The sequence below is a fragment of the Perna viridis genome, chromosome 4 (assembly GCF_037379345.1).
Source record: "Perna viridis isolate PV_CMFRI_1.1 ecotype Kerala chromosome 4, ASM3737934v1, whole genome shotgun sequence".
NCBI classification, from domain to species: Eukaryota; Metazoa; Mollusca; class Bivalvia; order Mytilida; family Mytilidae; genus Perna; species Perna viridis.
The window spans coordinates 7118123-7132633 of NC_142448.1; the positions used below are offsets into that span (position 1 = coordinate 7118123).

The following is a 14511-nucleotide window of genomic DNA, read 5'->3' on the forward strand; positions in this document are numbered from 1 at the left end:
TTGATTAAAATACTTAGTAAAGGATATATAAAGTCACAGTTTGAATGAAAAAACAGCAACCCATTGAATACACAAGATCATTCATCACAATAAACATTCAGTTTTACTTGTAAAACACTATGAAATATATGAATATTTCAACAATTATTTTTTTTTGTGGTGCAAAAGTTCAAAATCAGGAGTTAACAAGAGTTTCTCTGGAAAATTCAGGAAAAAATCAGGAATTGCTCAAAATCAGGGAAAATCAGGAATAATTAGGAAAATCAGGAGTCGCTTGACATATACAATGTGATACTGCTGGAATAGCAAGATCAGCTTTCCCTTCCAGAGCATCTGGTGTCACTCCAAATTTTTTGTCGGTATTCATATTGCAAGTAGTTTAGTTTTATTATTGCTGTCTTGTTTTCCTTATACCCCTTTTCCTACGCTATTGTATTTTGTCTGTTTTCTCTGTTTCCCGTTTTTCCATTGTGGTCATGTATTTTGATATCTTTGAATTGTATTCCTGTTTTTGATGCTTCAGATTTTTTTTGCTGATATACTAAATCATTAAATATCAGTAGTAACACATTCTCTGTATGTTTTTTAATCTGATAGGCATCATTTTTCTATGTAACAGTGACTTCTTCAGAAATATTTTATAAATCACTCATTAAATTTTAAAACTAAAATATATTGTAATATGATTTTAGGCTTTCCCTATAAGCTATTAGTATTCAAATAACATTTGACTTAGTTTAAAATGTACTCCTGTGTTGTTATGTCCCTGATGCAGGACTTTCTAGAGCATACACATGTACATCTGAGTTATAAGTTCAAAAAATCACTTCCTAACTACATACTTCATTTCTGAAATATTTCACTTATGACAGAACAATTTTGAGCTATTCTTGCTTCAGAGCGTCCTTATAAGGGATGATCGTAATCTTTTTTTCTGTTTATTGAGTGTGAATCATGCAATACAAAGAAAGGAAAAAGGTTGAAGTCATACCTTGTTGGTGTTATTCTCCCCAAAGTTAATTAATTCCCTTGAAAGTATGTCTTTCAATTTTCTAACATTCTATCTCATCAGCATTTATTACAAGATATATAAAGGGGAAATCTAGAAGAACTCTAATTATAAAAGCTGTATATATTTTAAAGGCTGTGTGAAAATAAGAAGAATTAAATGTTGATATAATCAAAATACAGCAGTTAAATTGCATTTGTCCATAAAATCTTGTTATCAAACAAAAAACAGTGAAACTTTTGCCTGTTAATGAGCAATTAAGTATAGATAAATGATAAATTGGTTTTTGTTAAGAATTTATAGGCAAGCAGATTGTTAATTTGTCGATTTTGATTGAAAATTGTTAAAAATGTTGGTGCTATCTACAAGAATGGTCAATTTCGATAGGATATTGTGATAGTGTTATTAGTTTCTGATATAAAATGCTATGAAATTGTTAATTGATTGATACTTTAGGGAGTTTTATGTTGATGCAGGAAATTGCAGTGTAATTTTATCACTTTCAATCCTTTTTTATCCCTAAGGCTAAGTACATTATTGAAGATAATTGAAGTTTTTTTATAAACATTATATAATAAACACTATACCAATTTTCATGGATCAGGGAAGAAACACAAGTTTGTGGATTCTTGGATTTGTGGTTTTGAAGTTTTCAGTGTACATATCAATGGTTGATATCTGATATTCATTGGGAAACCAAATTTCGTGGTTTGGCCTACACATGAAAACCATGAAAATTGTTACCCTATGAACAATAGTACTTTCACAGTAAAACATCAGGCCAAGAAAACTAGATTATAGATTTGTTCCTAGCAATTACACTCCACCCGTATTATTCTAAAGTACTGGTGGCTTTGGCTTGCAGTAATCTGCAAAATGTTATCTAATAAATGATCCTGTTAAATTGTTTCTAGAAAATATATCTTATTTCACTTTGTTTTATGTTTTACAGGCCAGCAGAACCAAGATTTCCAATTCACATAGGTATATCTGGACATGTAGCTGCTACTGGACAGGTGAGGGATGTTGTTACGGTCTCATTCACTTAAACACTTGATCATGCACCAAGTTAATGGTTCAATCAAGCACCAAGTTAATGGTTCTTTCTTGGTACTGGCCTTTATAAGCATGGTGAATTTAGACTGCTTATGAATTTTGTATGTATCATTATCATTATAGGATGTCCCGTGTCTGAGAAAAAGTTTGATCAACATTCTGTTAACCGATCATTTGGTGTGTCATGTTTCTTTTTGTTTTAAATATTTTGGAAAAATCAAACTTAACTAGATGATTCATAATGCAAGATCACTGACAGTTTTATTGTGTTTTAACAGTTACACAATAATTCCAAAATCCCAATTATTTGTAAAATTACTTATTTTCAAATAAGCAAAGATCAAAATTTGCAATACCATATGCAGACAATTTTAAAAAATTATATACCCTTAGACCTGAAACTTGTTAAAGATTGTGATAGTGTTACTGAGAAAAAAAAGGTCTGTAAGTATACCAGGATACTTTTTTTTATTGGAAAGATGTCATATGCCAAAACCAATGTTAATTTTCAATCTGCTCTCATCTAAGAATAACAAAGTATGTGTTGCTCTATTGTTTTGAATCATGTTAAATTTACTGAAAAATCGTAAAAAAAAGTTCACTTGAAAAGGACAATCTCCTCTAAAGTGGATAAAAGATAATTCTTTGGTATCTTAAATTGTCTCCAGATTTCCTGTCATCAGTGGCAGTGTACATTATAAATGGCAAAAAAAAGATTTGATGGAGATAATTCTGTCAGTGCTAGTCACTTTAGAGTACAATTGGTATCATTTTATTTTAAGATTCTTTATGTATTTAGTAATGTCAGTGCACTACAGCGGCTGGTGACTTTCCTGTTTATCTTTGACAAGCACCTGCCATAGCGGAAGACATGGAGGAAATTGTCATGTCCTTCAAAAACCCAAACTGATTATTAGCAATAATTGCTGAGTCCAGAATAATTATGTTGACTGATCATTTAAAACCTGAAATGATTGATTGGCATATGTTCTGAATATCCAAAATTGGAACTTAATGATATGAATGCATTTTGATGAACATGTCCAAATGTTTTTTAAAAAAGAGAATTTATGTTTTGGTATCAGTCTTGTATGGCATATTCCTGAGCAGGTGTACATCAAAACATGGAGACTGAAAAATATAGTGCACTTTCTTTTTGCCTTTTCCAGTTTTTGTTTTTTTAGCAAATGATTGTCATTTATGATCAAAAGTACATGTGAAATATCAAGATATGACACAAAAATCTTGTTTTTGAGGAAAAACTGTATTTTTATAATAAATAATGCTTCAGAAACTCAAAATAAAAGTGACAGTAGAAGGAGTCTATTTATAGTTTGACCTGTTCTGGTGTACCATAGTTAGAGCATTTTTTTTCTAAAATGGACCTAAACAATTTTTTTGACATTTCCTTAATGGAAAAACATGGTCAAAAGTTGGATTGAAACTCCTTGTCTATTTTAAAAAAAAATCATGAAAATTTAAGGTTTACTATAGAAGCCAATGAGGCAAAGAATGCAAGACTGAGACCTGATAACCACAGTTTCAGAGGAAAGTGAGATTTTTCGTAAGTGAGTTTCAATTATCTTAGAGGCGTTCAAACAACAATATATTATATTTTATACTAAATGAAGCAACTTTAAATTAAGAAAAGTTATGCTAGGCTTCTTTTTTTTTTTTTACTTTTTTGGCATATTTTTACTAAATTTGGAAATTAGCAATATTTTTATAGATTAAAAGATGACCAATTGATTGCAATTGTTATTAAATGTTTTCTGAACACAACTATACTGGAATTAAATTTGGTAATTCAAATTGCTGAATTATAAACAGGTTTGATTTTTTTACATTTCTAATACTTAGAGTAGAGACTTGAAAACAGTGAAATTTCATTTGTTTCACATGACATATAAAAACTGAAATATTTTTTGCTTTTTCACAATTATTCTACTTTAACTGCTCAAGAAGTGCTGTACTACAGCCATATGATTGATTTTAAGTGAAAACTGACAAATAAAACAATTTTTATCTCATAAATGACCATTTCTAACAGTGCTTCCATGCAAATTATAATGCGGCTTATAAAAAAATGGTGGTTATGACATATAAAAAGTGAATTTTCTTTAATAGTCTGTGAAGTAAGTAAAACTTTGATGTTTTCTGTGTATGTTATTAACTGTTTGCAAAATATCTATCTGTGTCTGTGAGATATTTCTTGTTTTGTAACTACTTGGTACATTTATACCTGCCCAGGGTACCAATTTGACTGAAAATCAGTATTTTTGGCAACTAAGATGTCTTTTTCATTAAAATAATGGTAACTATACATTTTGACTCCTTTTACCTTTTTGTAAACAAGAACTTTAACTTTTTGCTATTGGCTGTATCAGTAAGCAGATTTTAGATTATCAAGAGGCTCCCATGTGTTAAGGCTAAAAAGGAGGTCTGAACTTGACTTTTTGTGAATATGAGACAAAAAATTGAGATTTTGAAACAATTTTGTATTTATAAAATAGTTTAGGCATTTGTCTTATCAGTATAGACTACCTTTCATGTTTAAAGAGGTAACTAAATTATTTTTTATCAAAACTTGTCTTTTTTTTTTTTTTTCAAAAACTGAGATATTTGACTTAATACTGTTATAGGGTACCTATATGAAAATTGGAACAAAAATTCACAAGAAAGCAGGATGACTGAGATATTTTGTCTTTAAGTTGGAAATTGAACATAGTTATAGAAAATCAACAACATTTATAGATGTCTAAAAGTTTTTATTAGTAGTAGGTATCAGTCTTGTATTACATATTCCTGAGCAGCATGGAGGCTAAAAACTATAGTGTGCTTTCTTTTTGCCTTTTCCAGTGGTTGTTTCAAAAGTACAGGGTAAATATCAAGCTATGACACAAAAAAACTTGTTTTTGAGGAAAAGCAGTATTTTCATGAAAAATAATGCTTCAGAAAAGGGGTCTATTTTATGAACTCAAAATAAAAGTGAAAGTAGAAGAAGTCTATTTTTAGTTCAATCTGTTCTGGTGTACCAAAGTTCATGCCTTTTTTTTCTGAAATGGACCTAAAAAATTTTTTTTTGACATTTCCTTAATGGAAAAACGTGGTCAAAAAAAGATTGAAACTCCTTGTCTATTTTTTATTATTTTATATTTTTTATAACTTGTAGATCTTTAACTGATTTGTTCAATGTGTCATAGTTTTCCTTTTCTCTGTCATTTACCCTGGACTTGACTTTTTATGAGCGACTCGGTGGGTGTTTTCAGAAAAGCAGAGGAAGCTTACCGTACCGGTGCACCTGGTCCATGCTCCCAGTTTTTAGTGGAGTCGCAGTTATTCGTTTGCTTTTGTTACTTTGTATGTATTATTTTAATTACTTTATGTTCTTTGTTGTGTTTGTCTGTTTTCCATGTCTGGCTTTTGTCCCTTGATTACATTCTTTTGATTTCCGCTAGAATCTTGGTTCCATTGATTACTTTTTTTTTCATGAAAATTTAAGGCTTAGTATAGAAGCCTATGAGGCAGAGAATACAACACTGAGACATTTTAACAAAAATTTAAACTCATGGTCCATCTGAAAATATTGGTTCCCAGCAAACATTTTTACTGTACCTTACTGTTTCAAAGGTTTGCAAGAATTACTGCTGTATAATGGTCTGTGATGTAAAGACTGCAGTCTTACAAGTTGGAAGTCATATGTTTTTTATTATTTTCCTTGTTTAAGGCACTAGTAGTAGAAGTTTTTCATTTATTTTTATTTCTTTTTTAACTTTTGAGGAAATAATTGCTCCTTTGGAACCAACTTTTTAAAAATTAATTTTTTTTTTATATGTTAAGAGTTTATTGTTGGTTGTTGAATAAATGAATTGGCTGCCATTGCTTAAAGTATTACATATGGATCTGACCACAATTTTTGGTAATTAACTCAAAATGTTCAAGAAAGTAAAACAAATTGATATTGCTCAGAATGGCAAAGTCTATCTGCATGTGTATTTTGAATGACTTTCTAAGACTAATTTTAAATTTAGTGCCTTTTGAAACTGTGATTTGTCTTTGTTAATTCCATTTATTCCAAATTTTAGCTAGTATCTCCAAATCAGTAAAATATGAAGGAAAAATTTTATCATAAATTAAATCATTATTGGTACTCAGTGTCAGAAATACCTGCTTAATCCAAATGGTCAAGGATGGTTTTTATGTCCATACATACCTGAACTAGCATGACATTTGCAGTTGTATAAAGATGTTCATTATAGAGCATGGTTTTCTAAATTTCATTTTAATTCCAGTGGTTGACTCTCAACATTTACCAACAGTATTGCATTGATATCTCATTATGACAATACGGTCTGCTTTAGTTTTAGCCATATTTGATCGACAAAAATAAATGCATAGCTTCTGTAGCCATTCTTCATGACTTCCCTGCACTTTAATAATATCGGTGAGCATAAATAGTTTTCATCTTTGGTGATTATATAGACAAGCACCTGCTGACCAATGGCAGTATGCAGGAAGCAGATGTTGGCAAAATGATATCTGATATCTTGTCTTCTTATATACACATAACATTATTTGAAAATCTGCTTTTCTACAATTTCTTAAGGTGCTTTTTAATATTTGGGATTTGATATGCAGGAAATGATATTTCTTTGCATATTTCAACAGAAATTAAGTTATGGTAACATACACAAATTGTGTACTTGAATTGTTGATCCTTGGAAAAAAACATGTTCACATTGCTAAAATAGTACACTGGCGTCAGGTAGGAATTATCTTGACCCCTAGATCAATGCATATTGTCCAACACCCATGGTTGGGACACCCCCCAGATCTGTTGTCTAACAACCACACCCATGGCTGGGACACCTAGATCATACAATGTTGTCTAACAACTACACCCATGGCTGGGACACCCCTAGATCATACAATGTTGTCTAACCCCCATGGCTGGGACATCCCAAGGTCTTGCAATGTTGTCTAACACCCAAGGCTGGGACACCCCTAGATCATACAATGTTGTCTAACACCCAAGGCTGGGACACCCTCTAGATCATACAATGTTGTCTAACACCCATGGCTGGGACATCCCAAGGTCATGCAATGTTGTCTAACACCCATGGCTGGGACATCCCAAGGTCATGCAATGTTGTCTAACACCCATGGCTGGGACACCCCCTAGATCATACAATGTTGTCTAACACCCATGGCTGGGACACCCTCTAGATCATACAATGTTGTCTAACACCCATGGCTGGGACACCTAGATCATACAATGTTGTCTAACAACTACACCCATGGCTGGGACACCCCTAGATCATACAATGTTGTCTAACACCCAAGGCTGGGACACCCTCTAGATCATACAATGTTGTCTAACACCCATGGCTGGGACATCCCAAGGTCATGCAATGTTGTCTAACACCCATGGCTGGGACGTCCCAAGGTCATACAATGTTGTCTAACACCTATGGCTGGGACATCCCAAGGTCATACAATGTTGTCTAACACCCATGGCTGGGACACCCCCTAGATCATACAATGTTGTCTAACACCCATGGCTGGGACAACCTTAGACCATCAAATGTTGTCTTACCCCCATGGCTGGGATATCCCAAGGCCATGCAATGTTGTGTAACACCTAAGGCTGGGACACCCCCTAGATCAAACAATATTGTCTAACACCCATGGCTGTATCCAATGTTGTCTAAACCCCATGGCTGGGACATCCCCTAGATCATGCAATGTTGTCTTACCCCCATGGCTGGGACACCCCCTAGATCATACAATGTTGTCTAACACTTAGTGTTTAACACTAAGATTAATATTGACTGAAGATATCAAATTTTATAGTAATTTCTCTTTATTTCAGACATTGAATATACCTGATGCATATAAAGACCGCAGATTTGACCCAAAGGTTTGTACAATATATCTTCTAAATTATTCATGGAAGGGTGTGATCAAGGGAAAATCTAGTAGATTTTTTTAATCTCTTTTGATTAGCAGTTGGAAATTATCTTATTTTTTAAAGTTGTTGATATGTTTCTTGCTTGTTTTGAATTTTTTATTATGTTGAATTGGTATCTTTATAGGAGCTGACTTGGTGATATCATAATTGTATCATCTACCAGTAACTAGAGGAATGATGTTACCACGTTATATCCCCATACATTGATTAATGGGTGGTATATTTGAATAATTTTGATGCTCCCTCCATCGTTCCATTCCAGGAAAATTTGTAGCAATTAACTTGACTCTAAATTGATTGATTGACTCAAATTTGGTACATGATTTATATAGTTAGGGTTGTAGGTGACTTTGGTTGCTGTCCAGCATCAACTTCCTGTTTCAGGAGATTTTCTCAGTTTTTCACTATATGACATGTTTTGAGTTTAACTAGTATGACAATGTCTACAATTACATATGTTCAGATTAACTACAGGTGCCTGACTGTGTTAAGCTTATAATCCCTTATTACCATGATGATTATTTATATTTTCATTTTGTATAGTTACAGCACTTAGAACAGTTAGGAATTTTATTTTCGTAGTTGGCATGTGTGTTGTTGAAATTGAAACTGTTCAGACAGTTTTGTTATTGGAGAAATGTAATTTTTACTAAGGCTGAAAATACTAAAATAAATGTGATTGGTTTTACATTTGTCTTCATTTGTTTGCGACAGCATGACACTTTGTATTTAAAACCAATCCTCAATTTTTTTCAAAAAACACAATGAAAAGTTATCCCATTGGGCTAGAAAAATTCCTAACATATAGAATCCCGCAGGATAAATCTTCATTTGTTCAGTAATTTGTTGTAACTGCACATAATCACAGACAAACAAGATTGTAAGAAAGTGTCCAGATTTTAAACTGTATTTGCTGTATTTATGACATTGTCCAAACAAATGAATGTCACGGTACTAAAGGCATTGTTCAATTATTGCCCATGAGAGTTCTAGAATGGCTGATCTATCATTTTCTGTCTCATTAAGAAGTTAGGTCTAATATTTACAATTTTACACTAGGGACATGATTGATATTGGTTTTTAAAGATGTCTAAATGAATGCATTTTTTTTCAAGATTAGTACTGGTCTTGAATTTACTGTTTATGTCTATATAGGGTTGGGAATTGTGCTTTTTATGTCTATATAGGGTTGGGAATTGTGCTTTTTATGTCTATATAGGGTTGGGAATTGTGCTTTTTATGTCTATATAGGGTTGGGAATTGTGCTGTTTGTGTCTATATAAGGTTGGGAATTGTATTGTTTGTGTCTATATAGGGTTGGGAATTTTAAAGCCTGATTTGTCTGATTATAGATGTCTTCTCTACTCCTTAGGAAACTGTCAAAAAACCATGGAAAAATTAAGGCATGAGACATGTAAGATACTGGAAGATTTTAGTTTCTCAAAAACATTATTTTACATACTGTGAAAGTACCATTGTTCATGGGGTACCAATTTTTGTGGTTTTCATGGGTAGGCAAAACCATGAAATTTGGTTCCTAACAAAGAGGAAGTTTCCAATGGTATGTATACTGAAAACTTCAAAACCACAAATTCAAGAATCCATAAACTTGTGTTTCTTTCCTAATCCACAAAAATTGATATCCACGAACTATAGTACTATCACAGTATAGTAATATTCCATTGGAAATGTAGTTACCATGAAATACATTCATGCATATAGTATGTACTTTTTTAGGGATGTGATTAAACTGTCACAGTCACAATTTTTAGAAAAATCAGTTTTAAGTTATTGCCAAAATTTTTCTTTCATGTAATGATAAGTTGCTTGAGTCATTCATGATATCTGTAAATAGTTGGTTTTCTTGCAAAAACTTGGGTTGATCATGATAAAATAACACAATGTTTCCAAGGAAGGTTGGTACCATTTTGGAATTAGGGGCCAAAATAAGCATTTCATTAAATTTCAGACTTAAATATGACCAAATGGCTCTATAATATTGTATCATGATGTTTTTTACCTCAAAGGTCAGACTTGGATTGATTTTAGGAGTTTTGACTGAAACCATGTAAAAATCAAGGGCTGAATAATGTTTAAAATACATTCCATTTGAAAAAGGTCCCAGAGAGACTAAAAGTAAGCACTTTATAAAACTTAACTGTTTAGCTTAAATGTCTGGATCTTAATTAAATAGTATCACTAACTATATATGTAACTACTGATCAGGGTTTGACACCTGTGGTAATATCAAGCTTCCCTCTGTAAAAATATTTTATTAATAATTGGTGAATGCCAATAAATCCATATTTTAAATATAGTATGCACTTGGCTGAACAGGAAGCTTTTCTGAAGCTATAATTTACTGTAAATTGTTATTGGTAATTTGATCTAAGATTTCTTTGAATAGGAGGGCCCCTTTATTGTTATGCTTCAGCAACTTTCTGAGACTTTATTGAACATTTTCCCTTAACATTTAAAACCTCTATCTTTTACCCACCTCACATCACCGCAGTAGTGAAACTATTCAAAGATTAACTTCCAATTATATTCTCGATGAAAAAAATGTCTTGTTTCAACTTTAGCTAATAAGCACTTCAGTGACTAAGATCATTTTGTAATATAATAAACAAACAACTTGTGAAGAAGAAGGTCTAACCTTTTCTTTTTTATAGACTGTTCCTGTTATCTTAAACAGCACTATATCTATTTTGGTGCTAAGGCTAACATTATCCTGTCACCTTGTGAATGTCAGACTTCCTTATAGCAGCATTAATGATGGGTTTTGTAGCACGTTATTCCAATCACAATCACATCCAATCAGGCTTAGATGGAAATTGAAATTCAAGAGACACTTTGATTTCGGTGAATAGCTATTCTTCGGAACTCTAGGTATTGGCTGTGTTCATCTTCAATGTTCGTGACAAATTAGGCTATAATAGTCTTCCATTAGGTAGCACTGGTTTTAGATTGCTTCTACAAACTTTTTCATTTTATGAGTTTTAGTTTTCTTTTTCATAAAAGGTATTAAATAAATGCAAAAAGAAATGGTTCAAGTTATATGGTAGTAAGAGTTCTCTACCATTTGAAATTTTAAGATCATCTGATTCAATTAAAAGTCTCTATAAACCAAGTGAAAAGAGTAATGAGGGTGATATATGATTTCCAAACTTCAAATTCCCATCCTGATAAGACTTGTCCTTGACATTAAACCCTCAATAATTTGAATTTAGAATAAATACCAATTTTAATTTCTGCCTATTAAAAGCATAACATATTTCCATTTCTCTGTTTTCAGGTTGATGAAGAAACTCATTACAGGACCAAATCTATACTTTGTATGCCCATAAAAAATGCTCAAGGTCGTGTCATTGGAGTGGCACAACTCATCAACAAACTTGACGGGTCATCATTCAATAAGAATGATCAGAATCTCTTTGAGGTGAGTAACATTTAAAGTTCATACGAGTAAAGTAAAGTTAAATTAAATTATAGAAAAACCTAAGCATTTTCTTTCTTCTTTAGGAGGGGGTGGTGGAGACCTTAACATTTCTTTTCAGGTTTGTCTGTTAATAACTTATTGACCTCTAGATGACCTCATCTGGCAACCAAGTGGAAGTTTTTTACATAAGATATGGCAATTACCTTTTCTGTTTGGTTTCATTTCTCAATCTTTTGTAGAGGTCTATACCTTCAAATTATCACAATAATATCCTACTGGGGAAATAAAGATCATATGAATGTATATAATCTGTATGGAGTCAAAAAAGTTATTAATAAAATTTATGGCTTTATTTCTTGACACAATACCAGGAAACTTTAAATTCATAGCATTGTAGTTGTAAGTCACTTGAAATATACTTTTTATGAAGGGGATATGTAATGAAAAAAGGTTTGGTTCATTCAGCATATCATTTCTTCTATCTTGTAGGATATAGATCTAAGGGGAAAGTCCTCCCCATAAAAACAAAGCTTTGCAAACAATTTTCTGCTATCATTTTATTGTAGATGACATGATTCTATATTTTAATACAAAAATGTGAAACATCAAATATTAGGTAATAAAAATTAACAAAAAGATGGAGCAAACTTTGAAACTCTTCACTTTTGTCATTAAAGTTATGATAGATAAAATGTATTTGTGACAAAGGTTGTTGTATTGATGTATTTTATTTCCTGAAGTTATCATCATAAAGTTCCAAAAGAATATAGAATGCATAAGAAAAAAATTCTGTTATCATACACATAAAAAGTTTTCTGTCTATAAATTAAGTATGGAGCAGTAGAAATTTTTATGGAAAAAATAGTAGAAATCATTTTGATATTGTCTGTTGAATATTGTGCTCCAGGGAGTAGTTTTATAATGGTAGGCATCTTAGAAGTCAAATAATTATTCAGCTTTGTGGATGGGGAAAAAATTAGACACAGTTTTTTAATCTTATTGTGTATAACCCTAGAATATGGAGAAAAGATTTTTTTAGTCTGTCTTTGCTTTTTGTCAAAAGTAGATATGATAAAAAAAAAAGAAAAACAGCACAAAATTTTATATATTTGTGAAAATATAATTAAATACTTTAGAGTATTATAGTGTAAGTAAAATTATTGCTAAATGATGTTATTTTTACATAAAAGGCTTGAAAGAATATTTTTTATCGTGGTTAAAATTTGTGATTAAGATATGCTGTTGTAATGAAAAATTAATTTTATGAGTTTTTGAAATGGTTTCCAGAAAAAAAATATGGCGATATTTAAAATGTAAGAATTTTTATGAAATTACTTCTATTTTGTCTTTGGTGTGAGATATTTGGCATTAGGGAATAATTTCTTCATTAAAAGCTTTTTAAGACCTCATAAATAATGTACTGAAAAGAGCTGAGCTTAACAACTTGATCCTCAAAAGATTTTTTCATGCAAAAAGTACAGAGATTTCTTTTTATTTCTGAGTTGAAGAAATCCATGCGGAGATCATTTTGTCTTGAAAAGTATCTCGTATTAAGTCATCATGACTGGTATTTATATTTAATCCATTTCTTGCTTTGTAAGCAGGAATATATGTTCATGGAAACTTGAACAATGCTAAATAAAGGATAAACTATGTATTAGTACCCTGCATATTTTACTAGCATTATTGAACATATAGTATAAAGAAGATTTTTTTTCAACATCTGTGATGTTTTCAGAATATGAAATCATATATATCTGATAAACTTAAATATTACAATTTAGAATTTGATTATAGTGTCTAGATTTATATTGAAGTTTCTTAATCCTTAATTATAGTTTAGGAATTTGTTTTATTTTCACAGAGTTTTCATTCCATACTTGAGCTATGGCCTTTCTGCATTATTTTTTATATTGATATAAAGATGGCCACCCTGTCATAAAGATTGTGATTGTGTATTACACATTCATGTTTAAGTGATTATTTGTGCTCTGTTTTACCTCATTTGGCATTTTGAAAGACATTTACGTGAGTTTTTGCCAGTGACCTTTTAATATAGGTTTCAGGTGTCTTTGTAGTATATAAGTGGGAGTCTCACCAGCAAAGAGTTATTGAGGACAATCTTGCGAAGATGTTGTAATGGCTCTTCTGACTCTGTTATAGATTTCCATTTCAAATGTTCTTGCACTGTTTTAAACCATTTAAAATGTCATGTGAAACTTTCATAGTGACATGTGCTATTACTGTATAATCAAGACGTCATTATAGATAGAATTTTTTTTGAAATTTTGTCTTATTTTATTCCATTCATATCGTCATTGCATTCACAGCCTTTTAAATCAGAAGGAAAAAAAGATTTTTTTTGCATGAAATGTTTCTTTAAATATGATTATACCCCACAACAATTAGCACTTGATTACTATATGTAAATATTTTCCTCTTACATTCCATCTAACTTGAAATTCTAGCTCAGTTCTATGTTTAGTCTCAGCTATAATATATAACTATGACAATATTGTAATTACCTTAAAAAATGTGCACGTATCAAAATAATTTTCATCATATTTGAACAAAATCAGAGATTTTGGTAGAAATTTATTTTGAAATCCCATTAGAAAATGAAATATTAGAAACATCTGTTACTCTGTATTTAAAAGTTTATTTTTTCCATTTGTTTTTGTAGGCCTTTGCAATATTTTGTGGTATGGGTATTGACAACACACAGATGTATGAAAAGGTTATGAGAGCGGTTGCTAAGCAACAGGTGGCACTAGAATGCCTATCCTATCATGCTTCAGCGCCAGCAGATGATGCCAAGAGGTTAAAGGTCAGTATTGAAAATAAAGTGAACAATATTGTCATTGTCTTTTTATACATGTAGGAACACCAATCCTCTATCATAGCAAGGTAGATTCAAAGAAAATTAAATACAACATTCAATGCACACAAAAAGTACATTTTATAAAGCACCAGCAGTTGAGCACTGGGCTGGCTTTGAAAAAAAATTTCCTCAAATCCCTCCTCAACTAAAATTTA

At 31.5% G+C, this 14511-nt stretch overlaps 1 protein-coding gene across 4 annotated transcripts in view; it reads left to right on the plus strand.

Moving 5' to 3' along the window:
* Positions 1-14511, plus strand: part of LOC148618683 (dual 3',5'-cyclic-AMP and -GMP phosphodiesterase 11-like) — a 97963-nt gene that overhangs the window by 57990 nt on the left and 25462 nt on the right. For all 4 annotated transcript variants that reach the window (XM_088577826.1, XM_088577828.1, XM_088577827.1 and 1 more), the window contains 4 exons: positions 1962-2025; positions 7938-7985; positions 11332-11475; positions 14159-14302. In XM_088577826.1, coding sequence (XP_088433952.1) covers positions 1962-2025; positions 7938-7985; positions 11332-11475; positions 14159-14302 — 400 coding nt within the window. The remainder of the gene's footprint in view (positions 1-1961; positions 2026-7937; positions 7986-11331; positions 11476-14158; positions 14303-14511) is intronic.